The following is a 23878-nucleotide window of genomic DNA, read 5'->3' on the forward strand; positions in this document are numbered from 1 at the left end:
AACCAGATTTCTGTTGCACTTTCACTTTAAATTGTTGTCAATAATTGTCGACGTAGCCAGACCAAGTAACTGGTGCTTTCTGGTCCAATAAATAAATAAGTATGTATTTTAATTTGATCGGTGAATCTTTAAACCGCTGGAAGTCCGTGAGTCTGCAGCTTTTGAAGAATGGTGTTGGTTTCGCTCCTAAGACCGAAGATCAGGGAAACCATGGCTGCAACCCAAAACTTCTGGTGAAGTTAAGATTTGGTGCAAATCTGTTCAAATGCATTGAGCTTTATACCCCTTGGTAATGTCCTCAAAATATGATAAGTGTAGGGACAACGAATTACAAAAGTAACAAGTTACAGAAATATAATACTTTTTTCAGTAGGTGAGGAATATAATACTTAAACGATATACGGTGATGTATTAGTCACTACAATTCAAGTAACTCAAGTTTCAAGAGCATTTAAATGGTTTGTATTGATGTGCAAACAAACAAACAAATGCCCAACACGCCCGAAATATATAATGCACCAAATCCAGCTGATGCTTCTGTATCATCTGTATAGTTCACATCGTCAAAACAGAACATGAGAGTGGGGGAAATGTTTGACTGCACTTTTGCTCAGTGGCATTATTACTATTTTCAGTTTATACTGAAAGAAAAATAGTATAATTTAGCTACATATTTGAAACAGTAATGGCCAATGTAATACAAGCACATGACATTTTTAAAACTGTAACTACTAATATAGAATACTATTACAATTTCTGGTTGCCTATAATATTTCGTCGTTTTTAAGGCAGTACCCATATCACTCACTAGATGGCATAATATGTCTGCAAACGTGACTAATACGAGGCCTATAGCAAACTCAATGAGTTAACCGAGAGATCGACATTGATGCGTGGTCTAAAATGCTGTCAATACAATCGAAGATATTTTCTCTAGAATAAGAAATAAAAAATTACAACCAATAACAAAATTCCGCACACACAAATCTAATTATAGGCTATAATACCTGTTATTTGTTGTCTTTCCTGGTCCATTTGGTCTGCTCAAATATCTGTGTTTTTCATAGCTCTGCAGTGACCTGTGGCAAAAAGCTTGTCAATGGTGTGGATCTGTACTATGAGCAGACAGGCAAAGGAAAACATGTTCTGCTTCTGCTTCCTGGAGCACTTGGCAAGTAACAGAAAATCACTGGCTACTTTGTGTCTTTATGGAGGGGTCAGGGGTCAGCTCATTGATGCCCCCAAATGTCTCGCTACAGGTAGTTCTCGGACTGACTTTGGACCACAGATAAAGCTTTTAAATAAGGAGCGCTTCACAGTGGTGGGATGGGATCCCCGAGGCTATGGACAATCCAGACCTCCTAACAGAGACTTTCCAGCTGATTTCTTCCACAGGGATGCAAAAGACGCAGTGGATCTGATGAAGGTTTGTGTCCTTACAACATCGTAATAAATACTTCTCATATAATTACAAACTGTTTCTTTGTGTGTTGTATAGACTTTAGGCTTTACTAAATGTTCCCTTTTGGGCTGGTGTGAGGGAGGAATAACTGCAATAATTGCAGCTGCCACAAACCCCAATGTGATCCACAGATTGGTTGTTTGGGGAGCCAATGCATTTGTGTCAGAGCAGGATATGGAAATATTCAATGGCAAGAAGATGCAAGAGTTCCTCACAAACTTACAATATGTCCTGGTCCTCGCCTGACTCTGTGTCTCTCTTTGTGTGTGATTTTGCGTTCCCCCAACTAGCTTTTGAGTGGCACTGGAGAAAACGGGGACATCTGGGACAGAGGTTGTGGAAAACTGGGACAAATCAATGGTTTGTGGAAAATCTTCGGGGACATGGGACAGAGGGCTCAAAACTGGGACTATCCTTGGTAAACTGGGACATCTGGTAACCCTTAAAGGAACAGGCCACCATTTTTACATACTGAGATATGGTCTTACCTGAGCTTAGACGAGTTGATACGTACCTGTCTGGTCTTTGTGAGTGCCCTCAGTCACGCAAAACAACCAAAGATGTTGTTAGCATTTGGCCTCTCCCAGCATATTCCTATGGCTCCAAACGGGGTGAAGTTTCAAGCGAACAAGCTCTTCCAGGGGCTCGTACAAAGACCAGACAGGTACGTATCAACTCGTCTGAGCTCAGGTAAAAACATATCTCCGTATGAAAAAAACGGTGCCCTGTTCCTGTATATTAATAATACAATTTTGCAGATTGTGTTTTGGTGAAACTTTTGTCTCATCTGTCAAGTGCCAAATGCACCATATATATGAGGGGAGAGATTAATCCCTCTTCACTGGGGAAAAAAATAAATAAAAATGTAACACTAATGCCAAAGCAGACAAACTGATCACAGCATTGTGTTAAACTGTGTGTAAAAACTAATAGTGGTAGAAGTAGCTTAATTAACAAACTAAACAAAAAAACAACAACCAAAAAAACAACAACTATAATTCAGAAGGGAATGCAGGCTATAATAAGTAGTAAATACATAGTATTGTAGAGCCTATTCCATTTTAAAGGAGTAAGGAAGATTCACACAGCAGGACAATTAAAATAGGCCGAATTAGTGATACATTGTGATTTTAAATATGTTGCATGAGAAAGTAAAGCCAGCTTTTCTGTTGCACTTTCACTTTAAATCCTTGTCAATAATTGTCGACGTATCCAGACCAAAGTAACTGGTGCCTCTTCCTGATCCAATGAACATGCGGAGAAGTTCGTATTTAATTTGATCTGTGAATCTTTAAACCGCTGGAGGTCCGTGACTCTGCAGCTTTTGAAGAATGGCCTTGGTTTCGCTCCGAAGACGCATTATCTTGTGCAAGCCTCAAATCAGGAAAACCATGGCTGCGAAACAGAACTTCTGGTAAAGTTAAGATTTGGTGCAAATGTGTTCAAATGCATTGAGCTTTTTACCCCTTGGTAATGTCCTCAAAAAATGATAACGAATGCTGAAGGCGGAGAATGTGTAGCATATAAAACGTCGCCCAAAGTTGTATATTTAGACACTACTCATATCGCCCACTAGATGGCGAAGTATGTCCGTAACGTGCTGCCTCCATGGACTGTCAATTCATTTCTTAATTTTACGGTCTATGGTTGCAACTATAGCAGATTCAGTAGTATTTAGCCGAGAGGTCGACATTGATCATTTTTGCATAATGATCTAAAATGCCATGTCAATACAGTTACAATACAATTACCAAATAGCCTACCAAAATTCACACACATACAAATCTCATTTGATACATGTTTTTAGTCTTTCCTGTTCCATTCTGTCTGCTCAAATATCTGTCTTTTTCATAGCTCTGCAGTGACCTGTGGCAAAAAGCTTGTCAATGGTGTGGATCTGTACTATGAGCAGACAGGCAAAGGAAAACATGCTCTGCTTCTGCTTCCAGGAGCACTTGGCAAGTAACAGAAAATCACTGGCTACTTTGTGTCTTTATGGAGAGGTCAGGGGTCAGCTCATTGATGTTGTGCCACCAAATGTCTCACTACAGGTAGTTCTCGGACTGACTTTGGACCACAGATAAAGCTTTTAAATAAGGAGCGCTTCACAGTTGTGGGATGGGATCCCCGAGGCTATGGACAATCCAGACCTCCTAACAGAGACTTTCCAGCTGATTTCTTCCACAGGGATGCAAAAGACGCAGTGGATCTGATGAAGGTTTGTGTTCTTACAACATTGTAATAAATACTCATATAATTACAAGATGTTTCTTTATGTGTTGTATAGACTTTAGGCTTTAGTCAATTCTCCCTGTTGGGCTGGAGTGATGGAGGAATAACTGCAATGATTGCAGCTGCCACAAATCCCAACTTGATCCACAGATTGGTTGTTTGGGGAGCCAATTCATTTGTGTCGAAGCAAGATATGGAACTCTACAATGGCAAGAAGATGCATGAGTTCCTCACAAACCGACAATGTATCCTCGCCTGACTCTGTGACTGATTTTCTGCAGCCGTCAGAGACATCTCCAAGTGGAGTGCTAGAATGAGGCAGCCCATGGAGCAAGTGTATGGAGCAGAGGTTTTTGCCAAAACCTGGGAAGCCTGGGTGGTTGGAATATCAGAGTTTGGAAAAAGACCTGAAGGTTGGGAGATAAACTGCACAATAACATTTCATCTGCTAATATCTTTTATTGAAAGTTGTCACCAACAGGAAAGCCCTTGATTTAATGGCAGTATTCACAAGAGATTTAGCTGTAATCACAACAATATACATATACATATATACATGAACAACCATGTACAAAGCATAAAGTATGTGTCATTGCTCTTGTTTTCTACTGTGCACTGCGAGTTTGCTGATTTTTAACAATGGGCAAAACTGCCTGAGTGTTTTGTAAATGTCTTTTACAAAATATGGTATCATTATTTAGTGTAAAGATCAATAAATGTATCTGAAATAAGCTTTGCCTTCTTTTAGGAAATATCTGTATGGATCTTCTGCCTTTAATTACTAGCCCAACACTTATTATCCATGGAGAGAAAGACCCCATGGTGCCGGGCATTCATCCTCAGTATCTTCATGAACACATCAAAGGATCCAGGTAAGACAAAAGAGGAATCACATTTGTTGCAGAAATGTGGATTATTGTCTGTACTTCTCTGAAAATCCAGGTTGCATCTGATGCCAGAGGGAAAGCACAATCTTCACCTGAGATATGCAGCTGAATTTAACAAATTGGTGGAAGACTTTCTTGAAGACTGATTTATCAAATATCTAATAAATAAAACGCTTTGTAAAACAACCAAGCTGCAGCTTCTGGATCCTCAACTTTCATAAAAAAAAAATGTTTTAAGATGTTTTATCCCCAGTTTAGTCCTGGTTTGATCATGATTAAGGACGGCATGGTTGGATTTAGAAGACCAAAAATTGTGAGGTGGTTGGCTACTTGGACTATTAAATGTTTTGTTACTTGGTGTGAGAAGACGACAGGCAAATATTTATTGTGAGAATGTAGACTATATACAAATGTGTATCTTTAATTCTGTTTTCTTTATTTGCGTCGTTAAAGTAAAATGTCTTTGAGTAATGATCCAAAGAGTAAGGTCACCGTGTGGCCCATACTCCGGAACAGTAGGAGGCGGTAATGCTCCTTTAAGCTGTTTGCCAACCGCCGTAAAACAAGAAGAAGAAGAATGATGATCCTGGCGTTCGATTGGTTTAGTCTGGCTTCCCAAACCCGGAAGTAACTGCGTGTGTTTACCTCTGGCATGAGTCGTTTCATTTCAGTTCTGCTATTTAGGTGCAGGCTACTAACACTGTAAAATAAAGGTAATCCAAATGAGTGATATGGAGAACAATGCGTCATTTGACCCCATTTCAGTGCACAACTTCTCTGAAAAGATTTTGGAGCAAGTCGTCCACTTCCACGTGATGAAACTGAGCGGGGGCTTCTTTCTTTGGATCGGTTCGACTCCTGTCCTCTCCAACCTGGCCGTGTCGATGAGCAGCAAATATGTAAGTGTTTTGTTTGCGTTTGTAGCCGCGCACTTACCACGTTTTAATTCAGTTATTAGCATTCAGCCAATATACCTGTTTATATACAGCCTATGGTTTACACTCGACTCACTGCTAATTTGCAGGAGATGTGTAAACTCACTCATAGGGCCTTTGATGAAGACACATTTGTGTAAAGGAGAGTAGACTGTGAAGTTAGATCGTGCCCGGTAAAGAAACTCTCTAGTCCCTAATTATTGATAATAATAATAATGCATCGGTTTTATATAGCGCTTTTCTGGACACTCAAGGACGCTTTACATTGCATTATTCATTCACTCCTTACTCCAGGGGTGTCCAAACTTTTTTCATGGGGGGCCGGAAGTGTACACGGGGTGAAGGGCCGTAGATCAGTAGTTAGTGCCGCAAAACCTTCGACTAGCAGAGGTTTAAATTGTGCCCCATGCCTCTATTTAAGCTTAAAACCTTCATGCCAGCTCTGTCTCACAATAAAATGTTAGTTGTTCGGTTAGAATTGTATAGAATTATTACATTTCAAATAAAAAGGTCCATCTCTGGTGATGTGTACTGATACAGCAAGAAGGCAGAGGGCCACCATAAATTTGTCTGAGGGCCGCATTTGGCCCCCGGGCCGCACTTTGGACACCCCTGGTGGTGGTAAGGTACTATTGTAGCCACAGCTGCCTTGGGGTAGACTGACGGAAGCGAGGCAACCAGTCTGCGCCATCGGCCCCTCCGACCACCACTCACTCACTCACTCACTCCATTACTCCATTCTCCATTTATCAAACGGTCTCCCATCCAAGTCCTGCCAGGCCCTTCCCTGCTTAGCTTCTAAGGTCTGACGGGATTGGGCAGAGCAAAGTCGGTGTGGCCACATTGTTATTACTGATGGTATTCACTTCAGAAGAGCATAGTCAACAAAAGTAACTGAGGATGACAGTGTTAATTTTGACAACATATTTTAATTGATTGACTGCGGAATTCTTCCGCAGTCAATTATTGGTTTTCATGTTCTTTATTATTATTCCTCTTCCATCTTTTTCCCGATTTTCTAGAGCTTTCAGCACCTTCATGCTTTGTGCAATTTATGCAAGTTATGCATCAAAATGTTCCGCATGTTGAGGAGAAGGGTGCTATTACTTTTGGGACTTCTGCAACTTACGTTTTTTCCGCAATCGGCCAAAATATCGGAGATTTTTCCCATTGACTTATAATGGGGCTGCCGCAAATCCATGCTTTTCTGCACTTTTTTCTGCATTTTCTGCAATTTCTGCACTTTGTGCATGTTCAGCTTCTGCAACTTGTGGGTTTTGAGAAAAAATTGGCCTTCTGCAGTTTTCCAGTTATTTTATACGAGAGTTTGAAATTTTTGCATTGGTGTGTATGGGGGAATCCAGCCAATGGGGAGACTCCAGGCCTTTCAGCCGTTTGTGCAGCTTCTGCCAATCAAGCACTGAGGCCATTTCAACAGTTTGACCAGTTTATGGAATATAAAAAGTTTATGCAACATTAATAATTTATGCAAATTAACCACTTTATGCATTTTACCACTTTATGCAGTTTATACAGTTTATGCAACATGACATTTTATGCATTTTACCAGTTTATGCAAATTATATTATGCAAATTATGTAATTTATGCCATTTGAACAGTTTATGCAATTTCTGCATTCGCCTCCCGCAATTCCGCAGTCAATCGCAATGGCGCAGCCATTGCATTCCTAGTTTAGTTTTAGTCTTAGCCTTTTGATGAAAATGTAATTCAATTTTAGTCGAGATTTAGTCCAGAAAATATCTTCAATTTTAGTCTAAATTTAAGACAAATTTAGTCGACTAGATTTAAGACAAATCGACTTTGCTTTTATAATATTTATTATAGTCATGTTTAATCTTGTTCCTCTGCTTCATGGAGCTGCTCCCACGTGAACAAAGCTCAGAGCTGATCCTTTGGCAGTGAATTTACATGATCTGAGGCTCTTTCAGACGCTCAATAGAAGTTTGGATGATTTTAGTCTCTTCTTTTCATTTTTATTTAGTCGACTAAAATATACATTGTAGTCATAGTTTTAGTCTCATGCAAAACTTTAAATTTAGTTTTAGTCCAATTTTAGTCCTCAAAAATATCACTTTGACTAAAATGAAGACTAAATATTTTAGTCAACGAGATTAACACTGGAGGATGACCTAGGATGCTGTCTCTGACATGCCTCACCTGGCCATCAAGCGAATTGTTTATGGCTCAACATACAACTGTTATATTTCAGTCATATAATTTGAAGCTAAATAAAAATATGTGGATTGTAAGGGATATTTGGGATCAGTTAGTATCATCAGTTGGACAGTATTAAATGTTTTCAATGTATTTCTCCCCCCATAGGATTCAATGCCAGTATCTGCACAAGTCATAGGTGACCCATCAAATACATCTGCAAACACGCTGGCACAAAGATTAGGTAAATGTGGAATTCTTTGTTGTATGTTGTATGTTTTGTTGTTAACTAAAAAAAAAGACATTTATTATATGCACATTTTCTAATTTCTATGCATTTATTCCTTATTTTGCATTAATTCTAACTTACACCTATGTATTTTCTTTTTTCATCTCCACAGCAAAAAGGACCGAGAAACAAGTATTTGTGAGCTACAGTCTTGCCGTAACAGACTGCAACCTTAGCCTGTTAGTCGAGAATCGCATCAAAAAGGAACTTGAGCTTCACCCTGAATACTTTTAGACCCTCGTTCAGTTGTTTCGGCAGTCGTTCAATGGCTTTGCAGCAATACTCATAAAACGACACAGTTCACATCCTTCTTACATCAAGTGTTCTTTTATTAATATAATAAATTAAATGGTTTATATCAAAACACGTATGCCTATGGCTTTTTGTACAAATGTGTCATATTAAAAAAATAACACTTTTTGACAGAACATTTGTCGTGTGTAGAACTAGTAAATCAAACAATGTTGAAATGTTTGCCTTTCTAAATGAAAAGGTTTAGATCTATGAATGTGCTGATGGCGTATCTATGGGATGTGCTTCAAATATTAAAAACAAGACTGATGGCAATGGCACATTAACACGTCTTGTTTGATACAGCCCTAAAAGTTACTATCACATTGCTGAGTTTATAAGAGAACACTACTCACAACTAGCCCCTATCAAAAAACAAGGCTCTATTCTAGTTGTCACATATTTACTTTGAATTATTGTGCTTTTTTGGCAGGAGTCAGTTTGTGGGAGAGTTACATTACCACAGTACAGAAACAAACAGTGGGCATGTTTCAATACCAAGGAATCCTCAATGCCCTGGGAGACATGATGAAAAGTAAATCCAGGTTTCCTACATATATGGCTGGCCTTGTCAAAAAAAACAACAGGCCTTTCAAAGTAAAGCCATTGAAAAATACAGAGGAGCATCATAAGACATACCATCGTACACCAAACTGTCCATCAGCTCTCTGGTGTAGAGCACTAACCACAGTCTTCATTCATAGGCTACGGTCTGCTAAGGTCTCCGGCTGTTCTTCTCAAAAGACAACCATCATACACCAATTTCAGCAACAGTCAGTTCAAACGACTACACTGACCTCATGTCTGAGGATAAAGTGCCACATTGCACATGTTTCGGGGGCTAAAAGAAACAAGTAAAAGTGGTGGTGCCCTTTCATGCAAAGTGTGGTAGTGGTTTAGCCTATCCCTGCTTTTCCAATGTGCTGGCTTTTAAACACAAACACTTGATTTGTGTTTCTAACATTTAGTGCAAAAGAACATAAAGAAATATACAGTAAGTTTAGCCAACATGACCGAAGCCTCATGGAGCACCTGCACTACACTGTCTTCTTACCTTTGTCTGTTTATCTTTAAACCAGTTCATCATTGTAAGAAGACCACCAACACTACAACTTTCATATCAACATATTTTTTTTAGATAAACCCAGTCCAGTAATATATTTTTGGCAACTCCTGGTTTAATCATTGTTACTAAAACCACTGGCTCAAACTTTTATCCCCCATTTAAAATGTACCATTTAATGAGTACAATATTTTTTACGTGAGATGCTCACACTCCATTGGCTAAAGCGTGATTGCCAATGACTTCACCACCAGTGGCCAGGGCATAAGAAGCAGGTACTGCTGCCAGAGCGGTTGCAACTGCTGCTGTGGCGCCCCCTGTGGCTGTGAGGTGTAATGGTGTGTCATGAACCCGAGAGTAGTCTTTGTCGATTTTAGACAGAAGGAGATGTTGCTCCCCTGGGTGCAGTAGCGTTTGCCTTGTGAAGGTCTCTCCGTCAGCTATGCTCTCAGGCAGTGGCTGACCCCGAGGTTCGGGCAACAGCAGAAGACAGATGATGCACAGCAGAGTGCAGCAAGCGAAGATGACATGATGGAGGAAGTAGCCCTTCTGGTTGTGAAGCTCCATGATTGGTGCAGTCAGCATGCCAAAGCCAGCACTGGCCAGAACCAAGCCGAGCCCTCCGCCTCTGTAAGACACAGCAAAACAATTCATGAAAATACATGGGCAAGACAATTTTATTTATATAGCACATTAAAATAAATGGGTGCAATTCTATGCACTGATAGAGCAAATGAAAAAATACATTTTGTGAAAAATAATAATAGTTAAAGACAGGCAATAAATATTTCAGTAGGTCTATATAAACATCAGTGATATTTGGGGAGTTTCATGTCCTCTTAGAGTTGGCTGCAAAGTGACTGCTGCACCATGCTGAGTGTTGATATTGGTTAAAGTAAGCATGTTTTTGTCATGTGGCCTGGATAGTAGACCACAGGATCCTTATATTGAATCCTTACATTGGCTCCCAGTTCATTTTGTTGAATGAAGACCACAAGGGGGAGCCAAAGGACTGCAGACCACAGACGCAAATGGACTGCGACTACTTTGTACAGTTCAAAATACAGGAGTGACAATGATCTTTCATCTGATAAATGCATGTATAACAAAAAACACAATCAAATAAAATGAGAAGGTTATTTTGGAACACTGGAGAACATGGGGCTCACCTGATGACAGTGGGTGTAATTTCTGCACAGAAAAATATGCTGAGCGTGCTGACAGCATGAGACGAGAACATGCCAATGATGGAAAAAGCCACTGAAAACTTTCTGTTCAGACTGTCCCGCAGAACTAAGAAAAATATCAACAAAACACATTTTATGTTGCATAAAATTCTGAAAAACGAATTGTTTGCATGAATGTATATTTACCTGTATCATGGCGGAGACTGTACTTCCCAATCACTGCATTAAAGAATAAAAATGTTATGACAATGCTCAATGTTCAAAGATCTGTGCTACGCTATTATTTTTGATTAATGCCTAACCTTAATCCCTTTTGTTGTAACAAATGACTTACGATTCAGTAGGCCCAGCTGCAGCAGTGAGGCGAGGGCAGTGATGATCATGAAGGTGAGAAGACCTCCACGGCGACCCATTAGGCCCACTGCAGGACACACAGCCAGGCAAGTGGCAACAGCGATGCCCGCCATGGTGTAATAGTCAGCATGGCACAGAGCCGTGGGTCGCGCCTCTGGGTCCATCATACTTCGGGCAAAGCAGTGGTGGATCCCATAACCTGTCAATCTGTAGGAAGACATTTAGAGCAAAGGGAAGATAATGGCCCTGTTTCTCCATTGAACAGTAGATAAACCAAAGCATGTAACACTTACGAGTTGACACACAGCACGACAATGTTTTTCCACAGGTTCCGAGTGCTCATCATCTTGACAACGCAGCTCCTTTGAGGCTTCTTATGCAGCTCTTGCTCAAGCTCTGGCAACACAGACACACATAAAGCTACGCCTTAACACCTTTCTTGTTTTAAAGGAAATGAGAATCCAGCCCCTGAGGAACCTATATTCGAGGGAGCTGACCTGCTATGAGCTGACTGGCTCTGTATTAGAGACAAGTATGTCCATCCATATCTATTCTTCTGGGAAAGATGGACGGTATGAATCAAAGAGAGATGTAGGGGTCAAGAGTCAGGAGTAAATTAGGTTAGAGTATTTTTATTTATTTTTATTTAACCTTTATTTAACCAGAGTGACCTGGCCGAGAGGCAGCAGCACATCCATTAAACAATTCACAAGTATAAGACAAAATATAGATACAACTTAGGTCAAACAACTGCAACCACCATGGCGTTGTACCAATTTCATAAATTTAAATTCTCGAAAACTCATTTTGCAGTATAACAGTGAGAAAACAACTTTTGTTATCAAGGACAGTGTTGCCACAGATGACTTTAAAAAGTAATCTGATTACAGATTCTTAATTACTGCTTTAAAAAGTTACTTAGTTACTTTTAAAATCAAGTAATCAGTAAAGTAACTAAATTAGAGTTCAAGTTGCTTTCTTAGTTACATTGATCAGCTGCCGACATCACATACCCTGCCTCAAAAATGCAAATGACAACTGGTCTTGCCAATACTCGCGTTATTGGAAGTGCATTTTAACAGCAACATCAACAATGCTGCAGCTGCCATACATACAGAATAGTGACGTATTTCCATCTCTCTCCTCCTCTATTGTCTACTTTTATGTCATGAGTTTTTCATGCTGAAAATGTTGCATACTTGTTGCATACGTTACATCGCTGTTTGAGACGCAAGACAAAAAAAGGATATATTTTTTCTAAGGAAAAGTATAGAATAGTAACTCACAGTGACTGTGAGTAATTTTAAAGTAATTTACTGAAAAAAGTAGTCAGACAGAGTGGCAGTAACTGGCATCACTGATCAAGGAGCAGTTAACAGACTGCTTGCAAAATAACATTTAATCACATAGTTGCTAATAAATGGACAAGGAATTTTATACAAAAGACAATTTTCCAAAAATAAAAATCACTTTTGGGTGCATAAGCCCTCTAAATCTATCTGTTGGATTCCTCACCCGTTAGGACTCCACTGGACTCCGTTGTCATGTCAACCTGGTTCTTTCTGGCAATACGTATCATCATGGCTTTGGATCGCCTGTACTGCTGGGTGGCCAGCAACCAGCGCAGGGATTCGGGAAAGATCCTGGAGTGAGAAAGGAAGCATGAAGAAAAAAGAAAAGTCAGATGAGAACAGACTGTTTGTTAAAAGCAAGTAGGCAGACAATAAGAGAAAGAAAGTATTGTTTGTGTCAAGGCACAGCAGGCCAGTGCTGTGTAGAGCAGAGAGCACTGTGCAAGCTAATGCCTGGCTCAGTAAGTGAGATATCAAACCCCCGCTAAGAATTTCCTCTGAGGGCAGGACTCACCAAACATACGGCAGCATCAGAACAAATGGAGAGATTATGACGATCTGGAGAACCTGCCAGTCATCACGGTTCGGCCAATTGCGGCACAGAGCTGCCACCCCTGGCATGAGGAGCTGTCCGCCTACCATCAGAAAACTGGCCACCATGGTCATGGAGAAGCGCCAGTTCGGCAAACACAGCTCAATCCCTAAAGACAGATAATGTTTTGGATTAAAGACTCACAATGGCATACACAAGCAAGGTTGTAAATGATTGAGAATCCGAGCTTTGCAAGTGTGGGTGCCCATACATAAAAAAAGCTGATTTCTCTTCTTTCTTCTTGTCATGTCTGTTTGTTTCATGAGGTCTAGATAGGATTTCAAATTTGGCGTTTAATTTTTTTTTCATCCTTTGAACACATACAATTGCTGAGTATGTGATTCAAATGCTCTCCTCTTAATTCCTTCTGTATTATAGCTGTGGCTATAACTTTAATTTCCCACCTCCCCCCTTGACTACGCTTTTATCCCTTCCCCTGCACACAGTAACATGGTACAGCCCAGATGGCCTGGCCCATATGGCAAGGTCTTTCTGAAGGTGACCATTGTGAGAGGGAGGGGAGCTCAGAAACCTGCCACTTCCCATTGTGGGAGAGTCTGGGGCAGAATACCAATGACTTTTCTTAGCCAGATACTGCCCTCCATTTAACAGAGGAATCAATTCAAATGTAGATCACAAAGAAAAAAGTCTTCAACAGTACAAGCAATGAATGCTGAACATTCTAATTTATCTCTTTTGCTCTGACAAAGATCAGACTGTGCATCATACATTACACAAGGTTATCCAAAAATGTAAAAAATTGCAATTATAGCTTCTCAGGTGTGTCATAAATGTATGTAGCAGGTTTCTACAAATGAATGAAACAGTTTCAGTTTGTTACTCATGGTTTCATTTATCAGGTAGCCAAAGCCATATATCTTTGATCACCAATAGGGGACTAGAGGGCTTAATCAGGGTTCTCAGAGCTCCCACCTGGCTCATACTGACCCAAGTAAGCAAGTAACTAGGTAAGTGCTTTGTTTCTTATTGTACAAGCATACAACAAAATAGTGTTCATGTGTTAGTCCTAAGCCGCTGCAACTGAGCCACGCCGCCACTGTGGGTCAACCTGACCAGCATGTTTTTGGAGGTAGAGGAAACCTGGCTGTGTGCCTTCAGTCTCCTCTGAAACGGTGCACCGCCTCCTGGGTTTGTCCCTGTTTCAGAGTGTGGTGTCCTGCACTGGCCGGCTCCACCTCCTCCTTCCTCTTCCTCCTGCGCAGCTCCCTCCACTCCCTCTATAGTAGGTCTACAGTTCCATCTTTACTTCTATATAAAGTAGTGTGCTCCATGTTTTGGAGTTTATATGGTTATGTTTATTAAAATTAAAGTTTCAAAAATTGAGACTCTACTGTATGGGGCCATTGTCTATCAAGAAAAAAAAAGCTTTGAGCAAATATGACCACTTCCATGTACTACAGCATGTATATAAGAAGCTAATGCATCAGTGCCTTTCCTTTGGATAACAGCAGTGGCAATAGTGGACTGTTGGCGCAAACAGCTCAGTCTATGTGTCAGAGACAGCCGTCACAAGTACACACACGGACAAAACAACTGCATCTTGGCATCTCTAAAGCAGTCTAACACACAATGCCCATCACTATTGCACTGAGCAGAGAGTGACATTTCAATTAAAGTGGTGCAGGTCCTTTTTTTGGTGAAGGCTCCACTAGGAGTAATTTGTTATAAAATCAAAATTTATGTGGCTCCTCCTCTAATGGTAGAAATAAACACAGTACAATTCATGATAAATTGAATGATCACTTTTACATTATTAGCTTTGGGCCCTGTGATGAGGAGACCTGAGTAAGGCAAAACTAAACTTGTGGCCCAAATATAGAAGTTGCAGATGCAAATGTTGTCACACAAACAGGCAGAGGCAAAGGCCTTTTGTTCCAGCTGAGTGGGTGAATGCTTCTTCTTGTGCTGTTTATCTCATTGCCCCCTGTTAGCTGCCCCCCTCCTCGGTCTGCCCATTCTACCCTCTTACTCACTGCCCTCTGTAACCCCATCCCCCACCCCTTACCCCGTTCCTTGTTCTATTCATACACATTCATTCAGGCTTCTTCACTGTCCTTCCTCCTCAAAGTGAACGGTAGCCAGGCTTTCAGAAAAAACAATAACTTAAAAGGGAGAGAGAATGTGGAACAAAAGAATGGCAACATAAAGCAGCTGATCTACATAGCTGGCTCTATCTTTGATGACAAATGGCTGACAACTCTGCCGCACATTCTCTCTGTGTTGTCCACTGCTCCTCTACTAACCTTGCCTGGGGCATGAGAACAGAGTGGCTCTCAACAGCATGAGGACAGAGAGGGATACTATACACTGCAGTGAAAAAGATGTGAGAAAGATGGCGAGCCACAGAAAAGGGTAATATAATCCAATCAGGACCTAGTACGAAATATACTTACTATGAAACATATTAATGCACATGTTAAGTTTAAATATGTTTGTATTAGGTAATAGGGGAAAAAAAATCAAAGCAAATAGGGCATTAAGACTTGGCTTGGTTTTAAAATTAAGATTCAGCTCACGGTGTATATTTTAAACAACTTCAGAAGCTCCATCCATCCATCCATACGTCCGTACATACATACATACATACATACATACATACATACATACATACATACATACATACATACATACATACATACATACATACATACATACATACATACATACATACATACATACAGTCCTATAAAATGAGCCCCTGTGCCTGACAGATCGAGGTATGAAGCACTTGAATCCTGTTGAGTCAGCAGAGCTTGTTCTGCCACACTTCTACAACACGTCAAGACAGCCTTTGGTCAAACGTTTTTCAGTGACGTAAAGCTTCAAGGGGCCGTTTCACCATTATGAAACAGCCGTACGTTTGTATCGGGAGCACATAGCATTTACACATGCACATCGTGTTCACTGACGGGAAGAGGCAGTTGCGTCTTTCAGCGGGAGGCCGTTTGTAACGCTTTGTAAGCCTCCAGAAATGTGGACTTTTTTAGCATACAGTATACATTGGCTTCAGGACGTTTTCAGACATCTTTTAGTTTTTTTTCCTTTTTCTTGTTATGGTTCCGTCTGATTATAAATTACCACACTGCTTATATTCATTAAAAGTAAAAAAACAACAACATTTTTTGAACTCCAGCCTAATTACATCTCAAGCGATGCTTTTCTGTGCTTACAGTCTAGACAAGGTTTTAGGCTGAGAATGACTTTGGGGCACAATAACTTTCTGAGCGTTTAATACTCCATCTATTTAAACACCGGTCCAACTATTGAAGACTGACCCAAATGCGTGTTTTTGTTACGTGTTCCATAAATAACAACAATTTAATACTGACAGCAACCCAGACGTCGTATGTCAGTATGTGTTCAGTATAATGCACTGCTTTGTCCTTTGAGACAACTTTAGAAAACAGAGGTAACTGGACCCCCCGCCTGAATAAATGGTTAAATAATAGATTGACAAAGTAATACAGCTCATGCAGAAGGGGAAGGGAGGAGGGCACACACAGTTTCAGTGCAGTTTATTACTGGTATACCTGCAGTGTGCAACAGCCAGATAACTGAACGAGGAGCGATTTTAAATGAGCCGTAACAAAATAAGTAAGATACTGTGCTGGTAAATAATTGGCAGAAATAGTGGGAGCGAAGGGTAAGGTTTCAAAGGAGGAGAAAATCCAGGAGAGGCTTTAGAGATGCTGAATTTAGAAACTGAATTTCAGGCCAGCTCTTACAGTCCCTTGGCAAAAAAAAAAGGGAACAAAACAACAACACTGATTTGATTAGAGACAGCACATGCTGGGGCTTCGCAAAGAATGACAATTGAATCAAAATTGCAACTTAAATTATCAATAAAATAAAATCTCAAAGGCTGAAATTTAGGTGCTAGATATAGTACAATATTTGAGCCAAAAACAAACAAACGCTTCCTGTCTCCATGGGGTTTTATTATGTGTAAAAACTGCAAATCAAATTAGAACTGTACAGACATGCTATGAAGTTCATATTTCAGTCTTCTTTCATCCTGGTCAAAACTATGCAATGTGGACTAAGTATTGTGCCGGCCTAACACACGCCATCTCCAGGTTTATACAATATACAGGGTGGATGTGTGGCTTCGTGCTTGTTTTTGTGCCTATTCTTTTGATCTGCGGCACACTGCGGACTATTAATCAGGCCGGTGATACAGCGAGCTTACTTACAGCCTCGAACCAGTAATTGAACCGGCTTTATGTGCACACTCAGCTCTCAGGCATGAGAGCGTGGAGTTGAACAGCAGCAATATTAGAGCGCCTCTTATTTAATGTTTACACTGCACATGCTAAATTGAAAATGAAACCTGCCTCTGCCTTATTATGGTTGAATGTGTGTTCCGAGACTAAAACATAAACTCGAAGTACGCACTTCAAATACAGTAATGGTGTCAATATATGGACTGCCAAGATAAAAGACAAACAACAGGAGTGTTTTGTTTGGCAAGCAGATGGTAATAACAGCAGGAGACAGAAAATGTGTGACAAATTCCCATGAAGTCCGATACCAGGAGGCCCATTAAATTTAAGATTAAAATTCAGATTAAGCTACTGTATTTGCCATTAAAAAAACATATTTTACTGAGTGGCCTTTTCGCATTAGGTTTAAATCAGACATGGGCCAATCCCTGGTTATAAAGTCTTTAAAATCCTTGCTTCACTCCCACCATGGCTGTCACTGTGACAGCTCCATGTTATGCCCACACACTTCACACAACATAAGATCCCTGTCCACATTCCCAGCTGTCTGTAGCACTGACTTGCAGCAATGACAGCTTCTGACTGCATTTGAGATTTAAGGTGTGCACTTTGCTTGTTTGTGTTTAGAAGCAGAGGCTTATTGGGCTTTCTGCAGAGAGGGACCAACTGCCGACCCCCGTCCTCAGTCTAATCTGTAAGTCTGGCACATAATGTATGACTAATCTGTCCCTGGCCTGGCAGACAGGAGAGGGCCTGAAGAAGAAGAAGCAAGTGCATTCTCTGGGGGAATAAAAACGCCACTGACTTGTTATGTCATTTTCAAGAGCTACATGTTTGTACGAGCAACACAGGTATAGTATTATTACAGTCATCAAACCAAACTCTAAACGGCAAACATAGTTTATGTTTGGCACCAATGAACAACTTATTTTCCATTCTTCCTTCATAGGGGTGTTCAACGATAACTATCAGCATCGATCTCCACTGATTTTGTGTTGATAGATGTGATCATTTCAGTGATTAAAGGGACTAATCTAATACAGGTAAAAACATACCAAAATAACTTAACAGGAGTGGTATAGTTTAAAAGCAGATATCTGAACAGAGAATTCACAAATGGATAGCTGACATGATCATTTTTGGTCTACAAAACTTGCCATTTGATCGTGTGATTGAATAATGTCACCACTCTTTGACGATACTGTGAGAGAAAATGTGTTCTCTAGTGTGTTCTTCTCTAACCATAACCAAAACCTTTGAAATATAAAAGCAGGACTAAAGTAAGTTCAAATACATGGTTGTGCCAGCTAAGATAATAATACAAACTACGGATTTTACTCAAAGGAATCATCTTTTATGAATTCACTCAATAATATTCAGTAGTTATTGTTCAGGTATTGGCATTGTAACTACAGACAAAAATGGAAAAGTTAACCAGCCCTAGTTGCACTTCAATGGTAAAAGGGAAGCCAATGAGTGGTGTTTCCATAATTTCCGTTCTCGTTTTCTACCTGCATCTATCCGCGCGCTGCATGTATTACCGATGAGATGATTTCAGCTCAAGGACAGTGTGAGAATGCATAAATGCGAGCAGAGAGCAGGTGTCAGTGTGTACTTACTGAGCACATAGAGGGAGAGAGCAAGGCCCGCCAAGCAGAAACCCTCAAAGAAGCGCAGGGTGCTGAACATGGTGACGTTCACAGAGAAGGCAACACTCAGGCCGAACACCAACATGAAAAGTACCGAGAGAATCAGAACTGGGTGTCGGCCATACCTTGGGGACAGATGGGCAGAAAGAGCGGGAGAGACATAAGTGTCAGAAAAACATACAGATTTTATTGACCTGGTATAAAGTTGCAAAAGATTCTCTGACATCATAATCCGCTCAAACACATTCCCTTACCCTTTTCTAATCACTGGTACACTAAATGTGTTAGGTGTCAATCGTACCATTTGTTGCTGTCTATTTTGTCTATTGTTTCTCACACAAACCCTATCCCTATAGCAACACAGTTTCTGTTTCAGTAAGCCAAATAGCTAGCAATTTTCTCACCTACATTTAATGGTTATGCAGGAAATCTGATTTGAATACCAATATGTTATGTGTGTGGAAATGCACCTATTGTTTTCCACAGACATCACTGGCTGAAAGTGTCGGTTTTAGGCAGGTCATTAGGTCAGTGGGTCAGGACAGAACTACAAAGCCTGGCAGGACGCACATATCTTTACATTGTTTCCACAGTTACTCATCCTACATACAATACTGGGACTCTTTCCCACAAGGAAGCTCGGATGCTGATCAGGATGTCGAATACAATGACAGTGAGGGGCAACACAGTGTCTTTTTGCCACTTAAGAAACAACTCCTCTGTCATATCTGCTGCTTAAACATTGATTTGGAGGACAATGCATTTTGCTCTTCACTTTTCCACTTTTAAGTTGAATTTTCCAAAAGTCGAGTTTTATTTTCAGAAAAGTCAACTTTAAAGTGTAAAAGTGGATTTTCAACTTGAGCCAAACAGCTGCCATTACAGCTTTTAAAGAGGTGCAATGCAATAACACAAAGATGGCGTCATAGTTTCTACAACTATGCATCTCTTTATTCTATTTTATACATTTCACATTAAGAGCTACAGTCATCATTATATTAAAACCCTGTGGATGTAATGATCTTTAAGCACAAGTAAAAGACGGTTGATGTATTTGGATTAATGCTGTGGAGTGCTTTGGTAAAGCTGAGTGCTTTGACGGTCTGCCATAATCCATCATTACATACAGAACATTAGGACAAGCTACAACGGGTCACACAGTAAGACCGACAGATCTCTATCTTTCTCTAAAACATCACATTCATTTCCCAAGTCAGTGTACATTTCTCCATTTCTAATGGCCTCTGAAAACCCTGCTTTTTTAGATAATGGTGAAAAAAAAAACACAAAACGTGACTCTCTTTAAGATAAAGATAAACCATGTTTTGTCTGTTAAAATATTACATTAAAAAAGGGAAAGGAAAACATGGCGTACCAGTCAGCCATGACACCCATCGCCAAGTAGCCAAATATGGAGCCCACCAACAGCGAAAACTTGGCAATATGCACCTTCCAGGCTGAGTCGCACACCAAGTTCCACTAAGAGACCAAAAAAACAGTGATTAGAACATTTTCAAGAAGAATGAATAGTTAGAAGATATTTGGGCATCTTTTAGTAATAATTTATTAATAATCTCTTAATAAATACATTGTAAAAAAAAAACAGGCCAGCATCAACAGGTATGCTACACTTCCACAAAGTGTTATTTAGAAAATGAAATTATTTACTTTGTTTAATAACTAGTCTAAGCAGCATCAATGGATTGCTGCAGCACTGCTGGCATAAAGTATTGGTGTAAAACTGGCCCCAACAAATCAATAGTTTTCCTCTCTTCTGTAAGGCCATGGGTCAGTGCGCACATCGCCGCAGCTTTCAGCATCTGAAGCACAGGCAAGGGCATGTGCCCAAGTACAATGTGTCCTATTTTGTGCATGACCCTGAAAAAGAGATGTCCAAATGCCCAGGTTATCTGTTTAACTTTGTAAGAAAGCAGCACTGGAGTTTAACAAAAGCATGATGAGTGTATCCAGTGTATCCTCACAGTAAAGACTATGTTACATATAAGAAAAAAGAGTGGGAAAAAGTGTAGACTGCTTCATCAAAGCATAGTGTTAACACAGTACAATGGAATGTGATACATGTGATGTAAGTAAGAACATAATTGTAGAGGTAAAATTAAGTTATCAAAGAATTGTTTTTTTTTCTTCATTTATGGTCAAATAGTACAGAGAAAAGCTTTAATTAATGTGTAAACGTTTAGGCTAATAGTCTCCGAGCAGCTTCCATGCTTTCGCAATAGAAACAGAATCGTTTGGTGGAATGATGCAACATGAAACATAATGTAATTTAAAAAACGATTCATAAACATTATAAAGGAATAAAGAATCAATTGTAGAAAAATAAGATGTTCATTTAAACAAAGCTAAACTCTCATTTTACAAAATGCTATAGCTGACAAATCCACAGACAACAGTGATGTGAGTACTGAGTAGGCCATCATAGATTCTCTTCTTTTAGATATAATTTTGGTTTGGTTTTAAGCATCTTACAGCTTTAATCTCGAGTTATGTTAATCTACTCGTGGTGCCAGATGAGAGGGAGCGCGCTTCATATTGAGGTCAGTGGGTGAGCTGTCACTAAGCGGTACTGAACTGCAGATGAAGAGTACAGTGCGGATGAGGATGATGCACATCACTGTGGGGCTATCTAGTTACCTTGGTAACCACATTCTGGCTGAGCCCCGTGTGCAGCTCCAGTCTCCACTCCTTACAGGCGCACAGCGCGCTGTCTGCGTCCAAGGTGTCGTTGGCCCGGAGCAGTAGCGGAGGGGTAGTGTACGGCTGGGTCCAGTTACTGTCGTTAAGGGCAGTCGGCTGTACGCACGTGCCATTGGGTTGTGCCAAAAGAAAATAATCCGAAAACTGGCTGAAGCCGATGAACAATGCTGGTATCCAGGTCAGGAGCACTAACTGCTTCTGGTGTTTGCCGAAACCTCCCAGAGATGGCAACACCGAGGCGTCGATGTGCGGCAGCAGTCGGGGTACGGATCGATCCAGGGGCGTAAAGCCGTTCTCCGGACCATGCTCCTCGGTCCGGCCGCCTGCCATAGCGGTCCAGACCTGAACACACCAAACAACCTTCCCCTTTTTGCAGCCGATCAGCCCGTTGCCACAAAGAAATCAAATAGACACAGGCTCCTGCTCACAGAAATAAATACCCCTGCAAACCCCTATAAAACCACAGATGCCAGTTGTCCAGAGTTGATAGATCCGATCCAGTTATGGTGAAATTTCCCTCATGGCGAAGGCGCTCTTAAAGCCCAAGGGGTGTCCGCGTGCGTCAGGACGAGCGAATAAATGGGCTTGCACAGAGCAGCGGACAAGTAGCAGGCATCAGCATCTCCCATGGGTGCAGCTCCAGCGGACCATGTGCAGCTGAAGCAGAGTTGGGCCTGCAAGCAGGGCATGTAGTACCCACACGGTTTAGCCATCAGCTGGTCCAACATTTGCGCGTGGCACTGGTCTCATGCCTGTCCCCGAGGTGACCTCGTAGAGATGCACATGGCTCTGTCAGGTCCGGTCACATAAAGCCAAAAAAATCCGTGTGTCCTCACGCGTAAAGCTGTGGAGCGCCACAAAGAAGCGGCACAGGGTCGTTGTTGCTCTGTCAATGGGACGCTGTGCCACAGCGGGGATCGGGGAGGAGGGGGGCTAACCCCGCCCTCGGCCGGTGCGTTATGGGCTGCGATTGGAGCGCGTTCAAAAGGCGACTGCACCAGAGCGGCATCTGCAGCCGACAATGATCCCTTTTGTGCTTCTCTGCATCCACTTTACACCAAACGCTCTGACGTTCACGCGTTGTCACTGATTCATTTGTGCTGGTTCTAAAAACTGAGGATCTGCATCAGCCCCGTTTGGCCGGCGTCATATGTCTTCTCACGGGGAAATTTAGACTGCATGGAGACAATGAAAGCAGTACATGTTATGCTGTTATGTTAAGTGTATGCCACAAGGGGGCGTCAGATGGCCAAAGTCTTCACATGGGCTAAATTATGGACGTAAAATAAATAAATAAATACAGAAATAGATAGATACCAATCAATGACCCAGATTTAATGACCTAACAACATGCATAACATGCAGCCCTGTTTTTTATTTTCTCTAATTAGCTAAACACGTAAGATGAGTTACATAGGCTACTATGCGTAACTGCAGCTTCATGTTGTTCCTGTGAATGACCTTGATGCATAAGTGATTGACACATTTCTCCCTGATTTCTGGCGTAGTCGTCGGCAAAGTGTCCACGACAGACAGTAGATGAAGCCGTTTGCCTGTAAGTGATGGGCTGGTGATTTGGGGCGCAGCTTATTGAGTGAGGTGACAACGTTGAGGTGACAACTTGTGCTCATTTCTCACTCCTCTCGTACATTCACGTCCCTCCTCCTTCTAAGGTTTAAGATGGAGGCAGTGTCTATGTGTCATCTGTTATCGTCTGCCAAACGCCACGCCCTCATAAGCGCACATACCACGGCTGAACACACACCTAATACAACAAGCACAAAGTAATAGGATCCACAAGGAATAACATTGTCATATGCAGCAGTGGAACAGAGTCTGTAATTAAATAAACCAATGATGAAAGTAATGTAAATAATGCAGATAACTAGGCCTAAATCCAGGATTAAAATGAGGCTATACTTTAGAATTGAACCATTCAGCAGCCACGTGCATACAATATTTAACCTTCCAAGCACTGCAGGCCGAGATCAACGTCTAATTAGGACTAAACCATGTCTAAAAGGAGTCCAAAATAGTTCTTAATCTTAATTGGACTAAATTCTATTTGAAGTGGACCTGGGTGTAAACAACATGTGTAAGCCAGAAAACACTAACCACAAACCACCTGGCTTGAATGCATTACTGAAGCATAAATTAAATTATCTCTAAAAGTCTAAAATAGCAGATGACCCAGAGTAACGGGCTAGAAATTCTTTTATACAGCCCTTTTCTGGACTCAAATAATTATAATAATAATTAATAAAATAATAATAAAATAATTGCATTATTAATTTACTTAAAAGTTGATGGTTAGCTACTATTGTGGCCACAGCTGCTCCGGACTGGGCAGACTTACTGAAACAAGGTTGCCAATCTGCCACATTGGCTCCTTCGACCACCACCAATCAACCACTCACTCACTCACTCATACACACACACAAGGTGGG

General features: G+C 40.9%; 3 protein-coding genes across 3 annotated transcripts; 2 read left to right on the forward strand and 1 right to left on the reverse strand.

Moving 5' to 3' along the window:
- Positions 1–2689: 2689 nt before the first annotated feature.
- bphl (biphenyl hydrolase like) lies at positions 2690–4768 on the forward strand. Its single transcript, XM_079574631.1, has 7 exons — positions 2690–2876; positions 3317–3424; positions 3518–3680; positions 3750–3903; positions 3976–4107; positions 4443–4566; positions 4637–4768. The coding sequence occupies exons 1-7, from the start codon at positions 2794–2796 to the stop codon at positions 4725–4727; spliced, it is 855 nt and encodes a 284-aa protein (XP_079430757.1). The 5' UTR covers positions 2690–2793; the 3' UTR covers positions 4728–4768.
- A 433-nt stretch (positions 4769–5201) lies between these two features.
- psmg4 (proteasome (prosome, macropain) assembly chaperone 4) lies at positions 5202–8856 on the forward strand. Its single transcript, XM_079574630.1, has 3 exons — positions 5202–5480; positions 7861–7936; positions 8094–8856. Exons 1-3 carry the CDS (start codon positions 5304–5306, stop codon positions 8213–8215), a joined length of 375 nt encoding a protein of 124 aa, XP_079430756.1. The 5' UTR covers positions 5202–5303; the 3' UTR covers positions 8216–8856.
- A 142-nt stretch (positions 8857–8998) lies between these two features.
- Positions 8999–22472, reverse strand: slc22a23 (solute carrier family 22 member 23). The gene is made up of 10 exons (XM_079574618.1): positions 21369–22472; positions 20089–20192; positions 18684–18838; positions 12743–12929; positions 12392–12519; positions 11170–11272; positions 10857–11083; positions 10709–10741; positions 10505–10628; positions 8999–9963 (listed from the first exon to the last, which is right to left on the reverse strand). The coding sequence occupies exons 1-10, from the start codon at positions 21759–21761 to the stop codon at positions 9543–9545; spliced, it is 1875 nt and encodes a 624-aa protein (XP_079430744.1). The 5' UTR covers positions 21762–22472; the 3' UTR covers positions 8999–9542.
- Between the last annotated feature and the right edge of the window lie 1406 nt (positions 22473–23878).

This window comes from Gobius niger (genome assembly GCF_951799975.1).
Source record: "Gobius niger genome assembly, chromosome: 17".
In the NCBI taxonomy this organism is placed as follows: Eukaryota; Metazoa; Chordata; class Actinopteri; order Gobiiformes; family Gobiidae; genus Gobius; species Gobius niger.

Excerpts from the sequence above, each read along its gene's own strand:
- psmg4 (XM_079574630.1), top strand. The coding sequence starts at position 5,304 with ATGAGTGATATGGAGAACAATGCGTCATTTGACCCCATTTCAGTGCAC. Across the intron at positions 5,481-7,860 it reads TGTCGATGAGCAGCAAATAT|GATTCAATGCCAGTATCTGC; the intron begins GTAAGTGTTTTG and ends CTCCCCCCATAG. Across the intron at positions 7,937-8,093 it reads CACGCTGGCACAAAGATTAG|CAAAAAGGACCGAGAAACAA; the intron begins GTAAATGTGGAA and ends TCATCTCCACAG.
- bphl (XM_079574631.1), top strand. The coding sequence starts at position 2,794 with ATGGCCTTGGTTTCGCTCCGAAGACGCATTATCTTGTGCAAGCCTCAA. Across the intron at positions 3,681-3,749 it reads ACGCAGTGGATCTGATGAAG|ACTTTAGGCTTTAGTCAATT; the intron begins GTTTGTGTTCTT and ends TGTGTTGTATAG. Across the intron at positions 4,108-4,442 it reads GTTTGGAAAAAGACCTGAAG|GAAATATCTGTATGGATCTT; the intron begins GTTGGGAGATAA and ends GCCTTCTTTTAG.
- slc22a23 (XM_079574618.1), bottom strand. The coding sequence starts at position 21,761 with ATGGCAGGCGGCCGGACCGAGGAGCATGGTCCGGAGAACGGCTTTACG. Across the intron at positions 11,273-12,391 it reads GTCCAGTGGAGTCCTAACGG|AGCTTGAGCAAGAGCTGCAT; the intron begins GTGAGGAATCCA and ends CTGTGTTGCCAG. Across the intron at positions 10,742-10,856 it reads GCAGCTGGGCCTACTGAATC|TGATTGGGAAGTACAGTCTC; the intron begins GTAAGTCATTTG and ends TCTTTAATGCAG.